At 50.4% G+C, this 22,064-nt stretch overlaps 1 protein-coding gene across 1 annotated transcript in view; it reads right to left on the bottom strand.

Moving 5' to 3' along the window:
• Positions 1-224: 224 nt before the first annotated feature.
• Positions 225-22,064, bottom strand: part of RAPH1 (Ras association (RalGDS/AF-6) and pleckstrin homology domains 1) — a 112,720-nt gene continuing 90,880 nt past the window's right edge. Inside the window, exons 2-4 of the mRNA XM_088454454.1 lie at positions 11,483-11,602; positions 8,435-8,540; positions 225-766 (exon numbers count right to left, since the gene is read on the bottom strand). Coding sequence (XP_088310580.1) covers positions 225-766; positions 8,435-8,540; positions 11,483-11,602 — 768 coding nt within the window. The remainder of the gene's footprint in view (positions 767-8,434; positions 8,541-11,482; positions 11,603-22,064) is intronic.

Below are 22,064 nucleotides of genomic sequence, written 5' to 3'. Positions count from 1 at the left end.
CAATAACGTCTAGTAATCAGACACGGCGAGCTGCACACCCCATGACGCGGAAGCGGCAGCCTTACGTGTGCACGGGCTGTTATTATTGCGCAGTGTTTGCCAATTATTGTATATTTCCTGCACAAGTCCAAGAAAACTGTTTGCTTCTTTTTTTAAAGAAAAAAAACCCCACAATATAGAACTGTAACTAATATTCTCAGTAACCTGTTACTTGTAGTGCACTGTTACTCTATACCATGGTGTAGGTGCCTCACCTCGGATATGGGCTGGCCTTGCTGCACCAGGTCTAGCTCCTGAGGCCTCGTCATTTTGTCAATATCCAGGGAGTCCATGCTGGAAGCTGCTGAGGTGATGCTGGAACGCGAGGAGTTGCTGACGGAGCGGATGTCGCTGTCGCTGACCGTGCCCGCTGACGCCGTTCTCCTGTGATGGATGGTGACAACGGGCTTAGCATCTTCTACAATCGTCTGCCTTGCGGCCTCATCCATACTGAGAGAGGCCTGTTCTAGCTGCGCAGTGATGTCATCCAGGGAGAAGTTGGCGTGAGTAGGTTTGGTTATCCTCACGGATGACGATGGCAAACCTCTGAGGCTGCTCTGCTTGGCGCTTGTCCGGCTAGCGGGCGGCTTCTGGGAGGCTCTGCGGTCGTGAGACTTTAGGGTGTTCTTGGAGGACTGCATCCCAAAGCTGCTCAGTTCCTGCTCTATGGAGCACAGATCGGCCATGAGGGCGTCTAAATCCACTGTCTCCCCTTGGTTTAAAGCTTCTGTAAGGAGAATCAATACAAATATTATTATAACCTATAAAAGAGGGTCCCAGCCATCTATCCCATTATATCTCGGGTCTACTCCCACACGTAGTCCATGGAGAGAGCAGACTGACATCCCACCCGTAATATCCCACAGTCCATGGAGAGAGCAGACTGATATCCCACCCGTAGTATCCCACAGTCCATGGAGAGAGCAGACTGATATTATACAATGGGTGGGATACACCAATGCCAGAGATGCGTTCAAGCCTCCGAAAATGCTATTTTCTGGGGTTTGACCGCATTTCTCAAATGCACCAAGCCCTGGAACGCGATACATATTGGGGTTGGATGCGGTTGGCCATGCCACACTGAGATGGCATTGCCCAATAGTAGCCTATGGGCATCTATTTGCGGCTCTCCCCTTGAGGGATCCAATCTGATCCCTGTCGGCATCCCCCGTGGCATGCGCAGAATGACCCGGATGTCCATCACTCGCAAAGGACAGATCTTACCGCGAGAGCGTCCTCTGCATTTATCTTCATGCATAATGGCGTAAGTGACACCAGCATGCATGTGATGAGCGGAGAGGTACATCATATATCCCGCCCAATAAAACGGAGCTGCAGGGTAGTGTGTCCCAGATAATATCCCTTATAAATGCTCTATTTAATGATAACGCTTCTCAGATAAACTCACCCATATAAAAACAACAACTCATGTTTGGGATAAAGCTGGTTTCCCAAACTCTGTCCTCAAAGCACCCTAACAGTCCAGATGTGAAGGTTATCCACCATGCTTGTGCACAGATGCTATAATCAAACTCCTTGAGGTACTAATTAAGTCACCTGTGCTTAAGCATGGATGCCCTAGAACAGGGTTGGCCAACCCGCGGCTCTCGAGCCGCATGAGGCTCTTTTGAGCTTCTAATGCGGCTCCTGGCTCGGTAGACCCCCATTATTACTGAGAATACTGGTCTCTGAAGTCATTAGAGAATAAAGCTGCCTCTGATTGCTGCAGGCCAGCGTTCCCAGTAATGCAGTGCACGGGTAACGTCATGACGTCACCCGCGATGTGAGTAGTCCGCGCGTCTGCTGGATCCAGCTAGATTTAGCAGGCGGTGGAAGCAGCAGCAGCAACGGCGGGACTCGGGAGCCCTGACGGCGTGGAGCGGTACCGGCATGAAGGTAAGTTTCTTCATGGGGGAGGGGGAGCCAGTGCTGGGGACTATCTCCCCCTCCCCTATGAAGAAACTTACCTTCATGCTGGTACCGCTCCACGCCGTCAGGGCTCACGTGTCCCGACGTCGCTTAGGGGGCACGACTGCAGGGATATTGCAGGAGGGGCACATTTAGAGGGGGCATTGCTTAATAGGCACAGCTACAAGGGACAATGCAGAAGGGGCACAACTACTGGGGGGGCATTACATAATGGGCACAGCTCCAAGGGGGCATTGCATAAGGGCCACAACTAATGGGGGCATTGCATAATGGGCACAGCTACAGGGGGCATTGCAGAAGGGGCACAACTACAGAGGGCATTGCATCATGGGCACAGCTACAGGGGGCATTGCAGAAGGGGCACAACTACAGAGGGCATTGCATCATGGGCACAGCTACAGGGGGCATTGCTTAAGGGCCATAACTACTGGGGGCATTGCATAATGGGCACAGCTACAGTGGACATTACATAAGGGCCACAACTAATGGGGGCATTGCATAATGGGCACAGCTACAGGGGCATTGCTCAAGGGCAGCAGTTATGCTGAGCTGTGCTTACGCTGCACGGATATCAGAAGGCAGCAGTGAGCGTCCCTATGCTGGGCTGTAATTACACTGTACGGATATGAGGAGGCAGCAGTGGGGGTCCCAATGCTGGGTTGTGCTTACACTGTACAGATATGAGGAGGCAGCAGTGGGCGTCCCTATGCTGGGCTGTGCTTACACTATACGGATATGAGGAGGCAGCAGTGGGGGTCCCTATGCTGGGCTGTGCTTACACTGTACGGATATGAGGAGGCAGCAGTGGGGGTCCCTATGCTGGGCTGTGATTACACTGTACGGATATGAGGAAGCAGCAGTGGGTGTCCCTATGCTGGGCTGTGCTTACACTGTACGGATATGAGAAGGCAGCAGTGGGTGTCCCTATGCTGGGCTGTGCTTACACTGTACAGATATGAGAAGGCAGTAGTGGGCGTCCCTATGCTGGGCTGTGCTTACACTGTACGGATATGAGGAGGCAGCAGTGGGGGTCCCTATGCTGGGCTGTGCTTACACTGTACGGATATGAGGAGGCAGCAGTGGGCGTCCCTATGCTGGGCTGTGCTTACACTGTACGGATATGAGAAGGCAGTAGTGGGCGTCCCTATGCTGGGCTGTGATTACACTGTACAGATATGAGGAGGCAGCAGTGGGGTGTCCCTATGCTGGGCTGTAATTACACTGTACGGATATGAGGAGGCAGCAATGGGCTTCCCTATGCTGGGCTGTGATTACACTGTACGGATATGAGAAGGCAGCAGTGGGTGTCCCTATGCTGGGCTGTGCTTACACTGTACGGATATGAGGAGGCAGCAGGGGGTGTCCCTATGCTGGGCTGTGCTTACACTGTACGGATATGAGGAGGCAGCAATGGGCGTCCCTATGCTGGGCTGTGATTACACTGTACGGATATGAGGAAGCAGCAGTGGGTGTCCCTATGCTGGGCTGTGCTTACACTGTACGGATATGAGAAGGCAGCAGTGGGTGTCCCTATGCTGGGCTGTGCTTACACTGTACAGATATGAGAAGGCAGTAGTGGGCGTCCCTATGCTGGGCTGTGCTTACACTGTACGGATATGAGGAGGCAGCAGTGGGGGTCCCTATGCTGGGCTGTGCTTACACTGTACGGATATGAGGAGGCAGCAGTGGGCGTCCCTATGCTGGGCTGTGCTTACACTGTACAGATATGAGAAGGCAGTAGTGGGCGTCCCTATGCTGGGCTGTGATTACACTGTACAGATATGAGGAGGCAGCAGTGGGGTGTCCCTATGCTGGGCTGTGATTACACTGTACGGATATGAGGAGGCAGCAATGGGCTTCCCTATGCTGGGCTGTGATTACACTGTACGGATATGAGAAGGCAGCAGTGGGTGTCCCTATGCTGGGCTGTGCTTACACTGTACGGATATGAGAAGGCAGCAGTGGGTGTCCCTATGCTGGGCTGTGCTTACACTGTACGGATATGAGGAGGCAGCAGTGGGCGTCCCTATGCTGGGCTGTGCTTACACTGTATGGATATGAGAAGGCAGCAGTGGGGGTCCCTATGCTGGGCTGTGCTTACACTGTACAGATATGAGAAGGCAGTAGTGGGCGTCCCTATGCTGGGCTGTGCTTACACTGTACGGATATGAGGAGGCAGCAGTGGGGGTCCCTATGCTGGGCTGTGCTTACACTGTACGGATATGAGGAGGCAGCAGTGGGCGTCCCTATGCTGGGCTGTGCTTACACTGTACGGATATGAGAAGGCAGTAGTGGGCGTCCCTATGCTGGGCTGTGATTACACTGTACAGATATGAGGAGGCAGCAGTGGGGTGTCCCTATGCTGGGCTGTGATTACACTGTACGGATATGAGGAGGCAGCAATGGGCTTCCCTATGCTGGGCTGTGATTACACTGTACGGATATGAGAAGGCAGCAGTGGGTGTCCCTATGCTGGGCTGTGCTTACACTGTACGGATATGAGGAGGCAGCAGGGGGTGTCCCTATGCTGGGCTGTGCTTACACTGTACGGATATGAGGAGGCAGCAATGGGCGTCCCTATGCTGGGCTGTGATTACACTGTACGGATATGAGGAAGCAGCAGTGGGTGTCCCTATGCTGGGCTGTGCTTACACTGTACGGATATGAGAAGGCAGCAGTGGGTGTCCCTATGCTGGGCTGTGCTTACACTGTACAGATATGAGAAGGCAGTAGTGGGCGTCCCTATGCTGGGCTGTGCTTACACTGTACGGATATGAGGAGGCAGCAGTGGGCGTCCCTATGCTGGGCTGTGCTTACACTGTACAGATATGAGAAGGCAGTAGTGGGCGTCCCTATGCTGGGCTGTGATTACACTGTACAGATATGAGGAGGCAGCAGTGGGGTGTCCCTATGCTGGGCTGTGATTACACTGTACGGATATGAGGAGGCAGCAATGGGCTTCCCTATGCTGGGCTGTGATTACACTGTACGGATATGAGAAGGCAGCAGTGGGTGTCCCTATGCTGGGCTGTGCTTACACTGTACGGATATGAGGAGGCAGCAGTGGGCGTCCCTATGCTGGGCTGTGCTTACACTGTATGGATATGAGAAGGCAGCAGTGGGGGTCCCTATGCTGGGCTGTGCTTACACTGTACAGATATGAGAAGGCAGTAGTGGGCGTCCCTATGCTGGGCTGTGATTACACTGTACAGATATGAGGAGGCAGCAGTGGGGTGTCCCTATGCTGGGCTGTGATTACACTGTACGGATATGAGGAGGCAGCAATGGGCTTCCCTATGCTGGGCTGTGATTACACTGTACGGATATGAGAAGGCAGCAGTGGGTGTCCATATGCTGGGCTGTGCTTACACTGTACGGATATGAGGAGGCAGCAGTGGGCGTCCCTATGCTGGGCTGTGCTTACACTGTACAGATATGAGGAGGCAGCAGTGGGTGTCCCTATGCTGGGCTGTGCTTACACTGTATGGATATGAGGGGGCAGCAGTGGGAGTCCCTATGCTGGGCTGTGCTTACACAGTACGGATATGAGAAGGCAGCAGTGGGCGTCCCTATGCTGGGCTGTGCTTACACTGTACGGATATGAGGAGGCAGCAGTGGGCGTCCCTATGCTGGGCTGTGCTTACACTGTACGGATATGAGGAGGCAGCAGTGGGGGTCCCTATGCTGGCCTGTGCTTACACTGTACAGATATGAGAAGGCAGCAGTTGGCGTCCCTATGCAGGGCTGTGCTTACACTGTACAGATATGAGGAGGCAGCAGTGGGTGTCCCTATGCTGGGCTGTGATTACGCTGTACTGATATGAGAAGGCAGCAGTGGGCGTCCCTATGCTGGGCTGTGATTACACTGTAGTGATATGAGGAGGCAGCAGTGGGCGTCCCTATGCTGGGCTGTGATTACACTGTAGTGATATGAGGAGGCAGCAGTGGGCGTCCCTATGCTGGGCTGTGCTTACACTGTACGGATATGAGGAGGCAGCAGTGGGCGTCCCTATGCTGGGCTGTGATTACACTGTATAGATATGAGGAGGCAGCAGTGGGCGTCCCTATGCTGGGCTGTGCTTACACTGTACAGATATGAGGAGGCAGCAGTGGGCGTCCCTATGCTGGGCTGTGCTTACACTGTACAGATATGAGAAGGTAGCAGTGGGTGTCCCTATGCTGGGCTGTGATTACGCTGTACAGATATGAGAAGGCAGCAGTTGGCGTCCCTATGCTGGGCTGTGCTTACACTGTACAGATATGAGAAGGTAGCAGTGGGTGTCCCTATGCTGGGCTGTGATTACACTGTAGTGATATGAGGAGGCAGCAGTGGGCGTCCCTTTGCTGGGCTGTGCTTACACTGTACGGATATGAGGAGGCAGCAGTGGGCGTCCCTATGCTGGGCAGTGATTACACTGTATAGATATGAGGAGGCAGCAGTGGGCGTCCCTATGCTGGGCTGTGATTACACTGTAGTGATATGAGGAGGCAGCAGTGGGCGTCCCTATGCTGGGCTGTGCTTACGCTGTACGGATATGAGGCGTCCCTATGCTGGGCTGTGCTTACGCTGTACGGATATGAGGAGGCAGCAGTGGGCGTCCCTATGCTGGGCTGTGCTTACACTGTACAGATATGAGAAGGCAGCAGTGGGTGTCCCTATGCTGGGCTGTGCTTACACTGTACGGATATGAGAGGGCAGCAGTGGGTGTCCCTATGCTGGGCTGTGCTTACACTGTATGGATATGAGGGGGCAGCAGTGGGAGTCCCTATGCTGGGCTGTCCTTACACTGTACGGATATGAGGGGGCAGCAGTGGGCGTCCCTATGCTGGGCTGTACTTACACTGTACAGATATGAGTAGGCAGCAGTGGGGGTCCCTATGCTGGGCTGTGCTTACACTGTACAGATATGAGGAGGCAGCAGTGGGTGTCCCTATGCTGGGCTGTGCTTACACTGTACAGATATGAGAAGGCAGCAGTGGGCGTCCCTATGCTGGGCTGTGCTTACACTGTACGGATATGAGAAGGCAGCAGTGGGGGTCCCTATGCTGGGCTGTGCTTACACTGTACAGATATGAGGAGGCAGCAGTGGGTGTCCCTATGCTGGGCTGTGCTTACACTGTACAGATATGAGAAGGCAGCAGTGGGCGTCCCTATGCTGGGCTGTGCTTACACTGTACAGATATGAGGAGGCAGCAGTGGGCGTCCCTATGCTGGGCTGTGATTACACTGTACAGATATGAGTAGGCAGCAGTGGGCGTCCCTATGCTGGGCTGTACTTACACTGTACAGATATGAGTAGGCAGCAGTGGGCGTCCCTATGCTGGGCTGTGCTTACACTGTACAGATATGAGTAGGCAGCAGTGGGCGTCCCTATGCTGGGCTGGCTGTGCTTACACCGTACGGATATGAGGAGGCAGCAGTGGGCGTCCCTATGCTGGGCTGTGCTTACACTGTACGGATATGAGGAGGCAGCAGTGGGCGTCCCTATGCTGGGCAGTACTTACACTGTACGGATATGAGGAGGCAGCAGTGGGCGTCCCTATGCTGGGCTGTGCTTACACTGTATGGATATGAGGAGGCAGCAGTGGGCGTCCCTATGCTGGGCTGTGCTTACACTGTACAGATATGAGTAGGCAGCAGTGGGCGTCCCTATGCTGGGCTGTGCTTACACTGTACAGATATGAGGAGGCAGCAGTGGGGGTCCCTATGCTGGGCTGTGCTTACACTGTACAGATATGAGGAGGCAGCAGTGGGCGTCCCTATGCTGGGCTGTGCTTACACTGTACAGATATGAGTAGGCAGCAGTGGGCGTCCCTATGCTGGGCTGTGCTTACACTGTACAGATATGAGGAGGCAGCAGTGGGGGTCCCTATGCTGGGCTGTGCTTACACTGTACAGATATGAGGAGGCAGCAGTGGGGGTCCCTATGCTGGGCAGTGCTTTGGAAGAGAGATTAGTATATTTTAGCTATTAAGGTCCGGGATAGAATACAGGTGTGATTGCATTAGTGTAAATCTCTGAAGGAAAGGTCACAATTACTTTGAATATTTACTATGGCTCAGTCAAGACCCACAAACACAATGACTGGCTCAGTGCAATATCACAGGACTGTACGAGAGATGTCAGGCGCCGCGCCCGGGGCTATTAGCTGAAGGGAGACCTAATGATATCAGTCATTGTTACTATAGCAAACGATCTGCGCACACCCATTCCATACTCTTCTTCTACGCATTAAACACTTGGCGTTCCTTCACGCTGACCCTGAAGGAGCAGTGAGGATACAAAGCTTTGCCCTGGCAGCTGACACTTTGTACAGTGTTTGTCTTGGGGAGTCGCCCACGTGGCAGACAGATGTGGCACAGGAAGCCAGGGTGGCATATAAGGCTGCAGCGCTGTCACTTACTGGTCTGTAATTACATATTGGTAATGGCTGTGGCAATGCCATTACGAATTATCACCACTTACCATTCAAGTTGTACATAGAAAAGCGATATGAGAAGTTTGCCAAGTTGGTCTCCTGGCGCAATGGCGATCTTTTCACAGGCTCCTCTGGCTTCTCCGTATCCAAACTCTAACAGCGACAGAGAGGAAGAATTACACAGAAGCCGCTAATAACGGGGAATCTTACATGTGATCAGGATCCTTAGTATGTGGACATATGTGTCTGTATGGCTTGTACTGTACACATTATTACAGATCCATCTGATGATTATACAGCTATATACTGCCATAATGTGCCACATACAGAGCTGGATGAAGCCCACATGGAGCCCTAATGCAGGGTTGAATTCTCCTCCAATTGTTTATGCCATAATGTCATTTCTTGCGGCATGACCCTTGTACATCATATTTATTTATCATTGATGCGATGTAATTTGTGCTGGAGTCAGCAATAAAGCGCCAGCAGCAACCACAATGCCGCACCATCCCCTACCACAATGCCGCGCCATCCCCTGCCAGAGTGCCGCGCCATCCCCTACCACAGTGCCGCGCCATCCCCTACCACAGTGCCGCGCCATCCCCTACCACAGTGCCGCGCCATACCCAAACCACAATGCCGCGCCGTCCCCTACCACAATGCCGCGCCGTCCCCTACCACAGTGCCGCGCCGTCCCCTACCACAGTGCCGCGCCGTCCCCTACCACAGTGCCGCGCCGTCCCCTACCACAGTGGGGATGGCGCGGCATCACCCTACCAGAGTGCCGCGCCATACCCTACCAGAGTGCCGCGCCGTCCCCTACCAGAGTGCCGCGCCGTCCCCTACCGCAAGGCCGCGCCGTCCCCTACCGCAATGCCGCGCCGTCCCCTACCGCAAGGCCGCGCCGTCCCCTACCGCAAGGCCGCGCCGTCCCCTACCGCAAGGCCGCGCCGTCCCCTACCGCATGGCCGCGCCGTCCCCTACCGCAAGGCCGCGCCGTCCCCTACCGCAAGGCCGCGCCGTCCCCTACCGCAAGGCCGCGCCGTCCCCTACCGCAAGGCCGCGCCGTCCCCTACCGCAATGCCGCGCCCTCCCCTACCGCAATGTCACGCCATCCCCTACCGCAATGTCGCGCCATTTCCTACCGCAATGCCGCACTGTCCTTTTTGACACTGCATGCTCTGGCGTTTTTTTGTTACTATACTATCAGTGGCCATCTTCTTCTAGAAAAGAGGTTCTCCACCCCAATCCTCAATTGCCACCAACAGCTCATATTTTCTGGATTTCTCTAATCATATACAGTATGAGAGTAAATCTGTTTTGCTGGGTCATTAATTACCCCATCTGCTTCCACAGACAGATACAGTGACGTAACTAAGACCCCCTAAGCGGCTTGGGGTGCCGGGGGCCGTTGCTTCGCCACTGGAGCTATGAACACCGGCCTCTGAAGATCGCTTCAGAGGCCAGCGTTCCCAGTGATGCAGTGCCGCGATGTGAAGAGCCTGCACTGCCGCGCCCACTGGATCAAGTTAGATCCAGCCGGCACGGCAGCGGTAGCAAGTACTGGGATCAGGTAAGTACCGGGGGGGGGCACTACTACATGGGGCACAACTACAGGAGGCACTGTATATGGGCACAGTTACAGGGGGCACTGCATATGGGTTCAACTACAGGGGGAACTGCATATGGGAACAGCTACAGGGGGCACTGCATATGGGAACAGCTACAGGGGGCACTCATTTGATACATGCAGTTTACAGGTTATAAGCGATGTTCCCAATAATCTGTTTCTACACGGACATAGAAACTGGGCAATCTGCCTTGAGCTGAGGTGACAGACTGGCAGGAGCAGAGAGGACGGTTGGTGAAGTAGATCTGTCAGGGTGGGATGTAATGGGCATTACTGTGTGGCATAATGTGTAAGGGGCACAATGTTCTATTAGGGGTATTACGTAGTGTGGCATAATGCATTATAAGGGCATTACTGTGTGGCATTATGTCTTATAAGGGGCATAATGTGTAAGGGGCATTACTGTGTGGCATAATGTGTTGTAAGGGTTATTACAGTGTGGCATAATGTGTTACAGGAGCATTTTGGCGTGGCATAATTTGTAATAAGGGCATTACTGTGTGTCATTATGTGTTATACGTGGCATTGTGTGGCATAATGTGTTATAGGGGCATTAAGATGTGGCATAATTTGTTATAGGGGCATTACGGTGTGGCATAATTTGTTATAAGGGCATTATGGTGTGGCATAATTTGTTATAAGGGCATTATGGTGTGGCATAATTTGTTATAAGGGCATTACTGTGTGTCATCATGTGTTATACATGGCATTATTGTGTGGCATAATGTGTTATAAGGGTATTACGGTGTGGCATAATGTGTGACGGAAATTACTGCATCATGAAATCACACACCTTAAACGTCAGCTTTGTGTGTATTTGTTTAATGGGGGGGGGGGGTGCCTGAAATTTTTTTAGCAGGGGGGAGCAAAATGTATAGTTGCGCCACTGGACAGATATCCTGAAAACATGACCTATTGGGGGGACCTGCAGGTTGAGAACCACTAATCCGGACATTTGCCTTAAAAAAATAAAAAGTCTCCGCTCGATGCGGCTTCTGGGGTGATAAACGGCGGGTGTCACCGGAGCGGTAAGCAGCCAGCACTTCGCATTCACTATGCAGAGCAAATGTTTGGGTATAATCGGAGCTTCTAGAGCCTAAAATGTTGGCAAAGCAAGATACAAGCATTGGACCATATCATACTATGATGTGTATTTACTAAGCCTTGGATGGAGATAAAGTGGACAGAGATAAGGTACCAACCAATCAGCTCCTAACTGTTATTTTTTTCAAACACAGCCTGTGACATGGAGGTTAGGAGCTGATTGGCTGGTACTTTATCTCTGTACACTTTATGTCCGTCCAAAGCTTAGTAAATAAACCCCTGTATATCTGCAAACATATGTGGGCATCATTTCTCCTGGCAGCAATGACTCCCATAGACGTGCCAGGACAAGAGGGGGCAAAACTCATTTTTGAAGATTTTACATGGATTGATCACAAACCAAATTCCGGCCCATTATTACCTGGGTCAGTTTGTCCAGTTCCCCCAGCCAGGCTCCAAACATCTTGTCTAGGTCCTGGTCTTCCTTATCACTGTCCTCCTCTGCCCCGTGGTCCAGGTCCTCATCCGATAACTGCTCCATCTGCAACCAGGCAAAGAACGGAGTCAGCGGGTAGAACAAAAACCATCTACAGCCTAATGATCAGGACATAAATCAAACATGGTCACTAGCAGCCTAATGGTCAGGACATAAATCACACGTGGTCACTAGCAGCCTAATGGTCAGGACATAAATCACATGTGGTCACTAGCAGCCTAATGGTCAGGACATAAATCACACGTGATCACTAGCAGCCTAATGGTCAGGACATAAATCACACGTGGTCACTAGCAGCCTAATGATCAGGACATAAATCACACGTGGTCACTAGCAGACTAATGATCAGGACATAAATCACACGTGGTCACTAGCAGCCTAATGGTCAGGACATAAATCACACGTGGTCACTAGCAGCCTAATGGTCAGGACACAAATCACACGCGGTCACTAGGAGCCTAATGGTCAGGACATAAATCACACGCGGTCACTAGCAGCCTAATGGTCAGGACATAAATCACGCGAGGTCACTAGCATCCTAATGGTCAGGACATAAATCACACGTGGTCACTAGGAGCCTAATGGTCAGGACATAAATCACACAAGGTCACTAGGAGCCTAATGGTCAGGACATCACACGAGGTCACTAGCATCCTAATGGTCAGGACATAAATCACACGTGGTCACTAGTAGCCTAATGGTCAGGACATAAATCACACGAGGTCACTAGCAGCCTAATGGTCAGGACATAAATCACACGTGGTCACTAGCAGCCTAATGGTCAGGATATAAATCACACTTGGTCACTAGTCGCCTAATGGTCAGGACATAAATCACACGAGGTCACTAGGAGCCTAATGGTCAGGACATAAATCACACGAGGTCACTAGGAGCCTAATGGTCAGGACATAAATCAAACATGGTCACTAGCAGCCTAATGGTCAGGACATAAATCACACGAGGTCACTAGCATCCTAATGGTCAGGACATAAATCACACGTGGTCACTAGTAGCCTAATGGTCAGGACATAAATCACACGTGGTCACTAGGAGCCTAATGGTCAGGACATAAATCACACGTGGTCACTAGTAGCCTAATGGTCAGGACATAAATCACCCGAGGTCACTAGCATCCTAATGGTCAGGACATAAATCATACGTGGTCACTAGGAGCCTAATGGTCAGGACATAAATCACACGAGGTCACTAGGAGCCTAATGGTCAGGACATAAATCACACAAGGTCACTAGGAGCCTAATGGTCAGGACATAAATCACACGAGGTCACTAGCAGCCTAATGGTCAGGACATAAATCACACGTGGTCACTAGCAGCCTAATGGTCAGGACATAAATCACACGAGGTCACTAGCATCCTAATGGTCAGGACATAAATCAAACATGGTCACTAGCAGCCTAATGGTCAGGACATAAATCACACGAGGTCACTAGCATCCTAATGGTCAGGACATAAATCACACGTGGTCACTAGTAGCCTAATGGTCAGGACATAAATCACCCGAGGTCACTAGCATCCTAATGGTCAGGACATAAATCACACGTGGTCACTAGGAGCCTAATGGTCAGGACATAAATCACACAAGGTCACTAGGAGCCTAATGGTCAGGACATAAATCACACAAGGTCACTAGGAGCCTAATGGTCAGGACATAAATCACACGAGGTCACTAGCAGCCTAATGGTCAGGACATAAATCACACGTGGTCACTAGGAGCCTAATGGTAAGGACATAAATCACACGTGGTCACTAGCAGCCTATGAGAGAAGCAGGAAGACAGCAAATCAGAGGCAGCACCCGGCCATCAGTTATATACATTACAGGCAAATGTCTTAGTATAAGCAGTAAAGATTCTCCAGCGTTTCCGGCCTCTGAGGTTTCTGCTGTCGACCGCTGTGACCCCAGAGATAACACACAGGCGCTGTGACCTGCACATCTATTTCTGGCCATTATGTGACATGAAACATAAAGGGAACCACAGCAGCACTGCGGGCAGGAAGCACTGAGCTCCTGGTCCCCTGCGCTGGTGATCGCCGGCATTTGGGGCTTCTTATCACTGCTAAACAGCAAAACCAACCATGAGTATAGGGTTCTGCCATCTATAAAAGCAAAACAATTGTGCTCCGCAGTTAAGCGACCTGGCGTTGCTGGCAGGAGGCGCGCACGGTAGAAGAATACGGTTTACTCTGTAGTGCACCACGGCCAGGAAGCCTATCTGCTAACTTAGGAGACTGCAGACACGTAGAGAAGTGCGCAACATACCAGAATAACAGAACACGCAGCGCTGAGGAGTACAGAAGCGTGTCCCCGGAATTATAGCCACGATCACAAGCTGCAGGCACACACAATCCCCGTCTGGGTGGTAACAAACCACAAAACATGTGACCGGCAAATGATAAATTCCTGCACATTGTGCCTAAAGTAAGATACTATAAAGCAACTACCAAGGGACAAAACGTGCACTGACAGACAGTATAACAACACAAAGCACAGGATAACTGCAAGAAAGGAGAAGTGTGGCTGTCACTATGTATTATTCTTCATGTGTGCAAGACGCTGATATAGCGCGCTAGGACACAGACACCGCCTAGACGAAACGCACGTCCTTCACACACAGCGCCGCAAACAAGTTACACAAACATTTAGGGAAGATGATCAGCCAGAAACATAAGGGAAACATACGTCAGGCAAAGCACAGCAGGGCCAAGATCACCCATGGGTGTAACTACCAAAGGTACTAAGGGGGCGGCTGCTGAGGGGCCCAGAGCTGAGGGGACCCATCTTCCTTGTCACATGGGTGTAACTACCAAAGGTACTAAGGGGGCGGCTGCTGAGGGGCCCAGAGCTGAGGGGACCCATCTTCCTTGTCACATGGGTGTAACTACCATAGGTACTAAGGGGGCGGCTGCTGAGGGGACCCAGAGCTGAGGGGACCCATCTTCCTTGTCACATGGGTGTAACTACCAAAGGTACTAAGGGGGCGGCTGCTGAGGGGACCCAGAGCTGAGGGGACCCATCTTCCTTGTCAATGTTACATGTGTTATATACATTTGTCACCATCGGTTGGTACATGGGGGCCCTTCCAAACTCTTGCTATGGGGTCTTGAAATACCTAGTTACGCCCATATATATATAGATATATATATATATATATATATATATATCTATATATCTATATATATATATAATCAGACACATGTTTATACAAGAATAAATAAATAATACCAAGTCCAAAACGCACGACGACGACAGATCTTTATACTGCACAGTCTTAGCTAGGAAACACTTTATATTTTAATTTACCAGTTATTTATATAGCGCACACATATCCCACAGCGCTGTACAGAGAATATTTGACCATTCACATCAGTCCGTGCCCCAGGGGGCTTACACTCTATTTTCTCTACCACGTGTACACACAGATATACACACATATATACAAATACATACACACATGGGTTCATTTTTGTTGAGAACCAGTTAACCTACCAGTATATTTTTGGAGTTTGGAAGTACCCAGAGAAAACCCACGCAAGCACAGGGAGAATATACAAACTCCACACAGGGCCATGGTGGAACTCAAACCCATGACCAGTTGCTGTGAGGCAGTAATACTAACCACTGCACCAACTGTGCAGCCCAGGAGTGTATTCGCACATCTACAGTATAAGGTATGCATAGTACAGAATACTACTACATACTACCGATCCGGGGCAGAGGGTGCGCACGGAGCACGCATAAAGGGTGCGGTCAGGTCACGCTGGAAGGGTTATGGCCACATTATCCAGGGAATTGCCCAGTGTCCCCTCCACTACCAGTCATTCAACTGCGCACGTACCTGCTGCTGGTACTGTCAGAATCCAAGGGCACACTCAGGGGGGACAGGTCTTTCGACTGTCCCCAAATTGAGACAAAAGTTCTGACAATCAGGACAGTTCCGTCAGTCGTGCGTTATATGGCATAAAATGAGATGTATCAAACCTTCTAAAGAGCACAAGTGGAGAAGTTACCATAACAACCAATCAGCTTCTGCCTAACATTTATCAAGAGCATTATATAAAATGACAGCTAGAATCTGATTGGCTGTTACGGGAAACGTCTCCACCTGTCCTCTGTGGAAGGTTTGTTAATTCTCCCCTTAGTGTACAGAATTATCTGGACTTGGTTAAAATATATATATATATATATATATATATATATATATACATACACACACATACACACACACACACACTCACACACAAACCACCAGGTGTAAAATATATCATATTGCATCTCATTATACGGTTTAATGATCCTGTCTGCGTGTCAGACGCCATCACGGAGCAGCGTCATGTACGGACTTTCTGCATTCTGGTTTTCAGTAGTTTCTAGAGAGCGGAATTCAGGATAGAAGAGGCCAGAGCTGCCGGCTGCCTAAGCTGCACTATTGTATCACTATTAGATTATTCATTCGCCAGAGAACCGTTCACAAGGTCCCCCCCCCAGCATTAGGAGCTGTCACACTGGCTATACGCCTCTCTGTACAGCCCAAATATGGTGCAGACTGTCTGTCTGAATATCCTCTCATATGGGCTGAATGTACAGCTATACTGCCCACGTCATTAATAAACTGTCATCTTACATGTAATACAAATATGTAAGGACAACGGGCTGCTAAATATGGACCGTAAAGCAGAGATAAATATAGAGCATTGTCCCTATTATGTGGAGCCTGTCACAGCTTAATGACATGTAGCAGAATATCCCCCGACCATAATGTAATTCCCCATGTAAGGACATTGTCGGCACTAAGTACACAGCATGTCTCCCCCCCAGGGTGTAGTATAAAACATCGACAATGTACAAGTAGACACCAAAAGGTCAACATGCAATATGTCAACAGGTACAAAAGGTTGACAAAGTCTATAGAACAGTAGATGCTGAATGTCCTCTACTACAGGCCCGGCCATCCTGCGGCTCTCTACCCTCCCACCGATCAGCTGGTAAAGCATCCTGGGGCTTGTGGTTTCCAAGCAAATGGGAGAGGCACAGGCTGGCCAGGCCTGCTCTAAAGGCCTTCATAAGGTACCAGCGGAGTCTCTTTATCACTACTCATCTATATACATCACCTGTGTGTACTCGCATCCCGCATCCTCACACTGCTGTGCTCCTCTATACATCACCTGTGTGTACACACATCCCGCATCCTCACACTGCTGTGCTCCTCTATACATCACCTGTGTGTACACACATCCCGCATCCTCACACAGCTGTGCTCCTCTATACATCACCTGTGTGTACTCACATCCCGCACCCTCACACTACTGTGCTCCTCTATACATCACCTGTGTGTACTCACATCCCGCACCCTCACACTACTGTGCTCCTCTATATATCACCTGTGTGTACTCGCATCCCGCATCCTCACACTGCTGTGCTCCTGTATACGTCACCTGTGTGTACACACATCCCGCATCCTCACACCGCTGTGCTCCTCTATACATCACCTGTGTACATACATCCCGCATCCTCACACCGCTGTGCTCCTCTATACGTCACCTGTGTGTACTCACATCCCGCATCCTCACACTGCTGTGCTCCTCTATACGTCACCTGTGTGTACACACATCCAGCATCCTCCCACTGCTGTGCTCATCTATACGTCACCTGTGTGTACACACATCCCGCATCCTCACACTACTGTGCTCCTCTATACGTCACCTGTGTGTACACACATCCCGCATCCTCACACTACTGTGTTCCTCTATACGTCACCTGTGTGTACACACATCCCGCATCCTCACACTGCTGTGCTCCTCTATACGTCACCTGTGTGTACACACATCCCGCACCCTCACACTGCTGTGCTCCTCTATACGTCACCTGTGTGTACTCACATCCCGCATCCTCACACTGCTGTGCCCCTCTTTACGTCACCTGTGTGTACACACATCCCGCACCCTCCCACTGCTGTGCCCCTCTATACGTCACCTGTGTGTACACACATCCCGCATCCTCACACTGCTGTGCTCCTCTATACGTCACCTGTGTGTACACACATCCCGCATCCTCACACTGCTGTGCTCCTCTATACGTCACCTGTGTGTACTCACATCCCGCATCCTCACACTACTGTGCTCCTGTATACGTCACCTGTGTGTACACACATCCCGCATCCTCACACAGCTGTGCTCCTCTATACGTCACCTGTGTGTACACACATCCCGCATCCTCACACAGCTGTGGTCATCTATACGTCACCTGTGTGTACACACATCCCGCATCCTCACACAGCTGTGCTTCTCTATACGTCACCTGTGTCTACACACATCCCGCACCCTCACACTGCTGTGATCATCTATACGTCACCTGTGTGTACACACATCCCGCACCCTCACACTGCTGTGCTCCTCTATACGTCACCTGTGTGTACTCACATCCCGCATCCTCACACTACTGTGCTCCTGTATACGTCACCTGTGTGTACACACATCCCGCATCCTCACACAGCTGTGCTCCTCTATACGTCACCTGTGTGTACACACATCCCGCATCCTCACACAGCTGTGGTCATCTATACGTCACCTGTGTGTACACACATCCCGCATCCTCACACAGCTGTGCTTCTCTATACGTCACCTGTGTCTACACACATCCCGCACCCTCACACTGCTGTGATCATCTATACGTCACCTGTGTGTACACACATCCCGCACCCTCACACTGCTGTGGTCATCTATACGTCACCTGTGTGTATACACATCCCGCACCCTCACACTGCGGTGCTCCTCTATACGTCACCTGTGTGTACACACATCCCGCACCCTCACACTGCTGTGCTCCTCTATACGTCACCTGTGTGTACACACATCCCGCATCCTCACACTGCTGTGCTCCTCTATACGTCACCTGTGTGTACACACATCCCGCACCCTCACACTGCTGTGCTCCTCTATACGTCACCTGTGTGTACTCACATCCCGCATCCTCACACTACTGTGCTCCTGTATACGTCACCTGTGTGTACACACATCCCGCATCCTCACACAGCTGTGCTCCTCTATACGTCACCTGTGTGTACACACATCCCGCATCCTCACACAGCTGTGGTCATCTATACGTCACCTGTGTGTACACACATCCCGCATCCTCACACAGCTGTGCTTCTCTATACGTCACCTGTGTCTACACACATCCCGCACCCTCACACTGCTGTGATCATCTATACGTCACCTGTGTGTACACACATCCCGCACCCTCACACTGCTGTGGTCATCTATACGTCACCTGTGTGTATACACATCCCGCACCCTCACACTGCGGTGCTCCTCTATACGTCACCTGTGTGTACACACATCCCGCACCCTCACACTGCTGTGCTCCTCTATACGTCACCTGTGTGTACACACATCCCGCATCCTCACACTGCTGTGCTCCTCTATACGTCACCTGTGTGTACACACATCCCGCACCCTCACACTGCTGTGCTCATCTATACATCACCTGTGTGTACACACATCCCGCATCCTCACACCTTCAAGTTATCACATTTAATTATATGTGTTGTCATCCAAATCCATCCAGTGGAAGGCCCAGAACAGGCTCCCTGGGTAAAAGTTCTGCCCGACGCACTCCATTGTGAGGTCCAACCAGGACCCCAACCACTTCATTAGGCATCCCAGACCAATTGCCACCCTTCTGTGAAGTTTTCATCCAAAGCCATCCAGTGGAAAGTCCAGAACAGGCTCCAGGGGCCAAAGTTCTGCCCAGCGTCCCCCGATCAAAGTTCTGCCCAGCGTAAACCTACGGTCCGAACGGGACAGTATCCCCACTAAAACTTGGCCAGGATCCAACTGGACCCCCCCTCGCGTTGGTTTCATCCCAGGGGTGTCTGAATGTATAACCGACAAACAAACAAACCAATGGACTATATAAATATTTTCCAGGAGGACTATAATATATATACAGTATATATACATACATACACAAATACATACTGTATATAGATATTTTCTTTCTAAATCTGCTAGTGCTCATGTTTGGCGATAACAGAATAAGCAGAATGAATGTAGCGCCTCTGCCTTACTGTAGTAATGATTGGAATTATTTGTACAAGACTCCATCACCCGCAGAGACCGGGGTGCGTGCATGGACACTCCCACTGAATCAGCTGGCACATGTGGCCCCTCGCTCTATTTATAGCGCTTTATAATTGTATTGTTGTGAGACGCCTTACGCTAACGTGTTATAATGACATTATTGCGCTGCTGCTGCTGGAGTGAGACTTTATAAAGCCATTCTGCAGTGGTTTCTGGCTCATCTCTGGGAAGGTCTGGCCCGTCCTGTTCCTAATGTGCACTGCCAGGGAATTACAGCGCCTGATTGTACTAAGAGAAGCCTAATGCGGTCTTCAGCTCCGTAACGTGACACAGTAATCAGGAAAACGTTTGCTCCCTTGTACTTCTGCTCAACTAATAAAACCTGCCTAAAGCAAAACGGATATAAATCTTGGCCACTTCCCAGCATGCACTGCAACATAACAGAGTCTGGGTTACTGCAGCGCACGCCCCTTGAAGAGCGCATCAGGGAAATTAGCGACACCGAGCTTCTTACAGGACATTACCCTGGTGTGGGTGAACAATATTGATGTATTTGGGCGTTGGGTTTAGGCACCGTGGAGGGGGCGTTGGGTTTAGGCACCGTGGAGCCGTTGGGTTTAGGCACCGTGGAGGGGGCGTTAGGGTTAGGCACCGTGGAGGGGGCGTTAGGGTTAGGCACCGTGGAGGGGGCGTTAGGGTTAGGCACCGTGGAGGGGGCGTTAGGGTTAGGCACCGTGGAGGAGGTGGTTAGGTTTAGACACTAAGGGGGAGGTCAGGTATAGGCACCGTGGAGGGGGTGTTAGGTTTAGGGTGCGGGGAGGAGGAGGTTAGGTGTAGGCACTAAGGGGGAGGTTAGGTTTAGGCACCGTGGAGGGGGTGTTAGGTTTAGGGTGCGGGTAGGAGGTTAGGTTTAGGCACTAAGGGGGAGGTTAGGAGGTTAGGGTTAGGCTCCAGGGAGGGTGGGTTAGGTTTAGGCACCGTGAAGGGGGTGTTAGGTTTAGGGTGCGGGGAGGAGGAGGTTAGGTTTAGGCACTAAGGGGGAGGTTAGGTTTAGGCACTAAGGGGGAGGTTAGGAGGTTAGGGTTAGGCTCCGGGGAGGGTGGGTTAGGGTAGGCGTTAGAAAATACTTACCGTGACTTCCTATGGGTGTTGGGATTCTGACCAGCGGCATCCCGACAGCCGGGATTTCATACCCACCCCGTATTTACATATCAGTACAAGTACAGTGTACACCCAACTGGGGAAATCCTGCGGCACTGCAGAGGCAGAAAGTTACTTTACCACAAATGTCAGACATTCGGGATCTTCTCCTATCCATACAGGGGATACATTACTCATTATGTAACTATAGATGATGGTATACAATGCTAGCATGATCCGGGACACAGTATTACACAGTTGTCAGATTATGTCTGGACATCTTCATTCATGAAACAAGAATCAGCAGCGGCAACTTACCAGATGCTATAATACACGTCAAAGCTGCTGACAAGACAATAACTAAAGGGATGAAAAATGAAAAACTAAACATAAAATAAAAAACAGAGAACTGACAGAAGAGACGGCTCATACTCAGATGATATATACTATTGTGTTATACTATATAATGGAGCTTGGGAAATGAGAGATACACTAGCTGATCGGTAAATCCTATATAGTAACAAGTGGCTTGTTATAGGGGTTGGATTTACTATACAGTAAATATAGAGACGTTACAGCGTTTCACAACAGGCAATAGAGGAGAATCTGTAAGTCTGTGAGAGGAAGTGATTATAATCTCTCTGTATAATGAGGTTACACAGGGTTTCCTGCTCCCAATCTTGTGGGAAACTTGTTACCAAATTCAAGACCCCTTTTCAACCCTGGGATAGAAGCGTGAGAAAAAAAAAAGGGCTATGGAAAGAATGTGCTTTGTATAAATGATGGTCTCCAAGCAAGCAATTCATTTATATACAGTTACATTTACATTGTACATATGCTGTATATATCCATGTATCCAGAGAACAGTGGTGTCAGCCCTTGGGGCAGAGGCCATATTTGTACAGTATGTGTCACATGACCACGGTGTACTGACCTGTATAACTCAGCGGCTGCAGAACACACCTGCATATAAGGGACTGGCTTTTCAAATATATTATATATATATATATATATATATATACACACATATATATATATATACATACACATACATACATATTAGTAAGTGGGACTCAGCACGTGACTGGTCACCTCAGTGTCTTCAGACAGCTCCAACCCACTTGTCACCGCTACATATATAAAATTATCATCTAATACTTCTGACACTAGAACAAAAAGAAACCAAAAAAATTGTTTTTTTTTTGTTATACTGTATGCTACTGTCTCTCACCGCATATAGCCTCTCACTGTACATATACTCACTGTATA

The sequence above is a fragment of the Taudactylus pleione genome, unplaced genomic scaffold, assembly GCF_031769625.1.
Source record: "Taudactylus pleione unplaced genomic scaffold, aTauple2 ptg000617l, whole genome shotgun sequence".
NCBI classification, from domain to species: domain Eukaryota; kingdom Metazoa; phylum Chordata; class Amphibia; order Anura; family Myobatrachidae; genus Taudactylus; species Taudactylus pleione.
The sequence above is the reverse complement of the archived record's forward strand: the minus strand, read 5'-3'. Positions and strand labels throughout refer to the sequence as shown.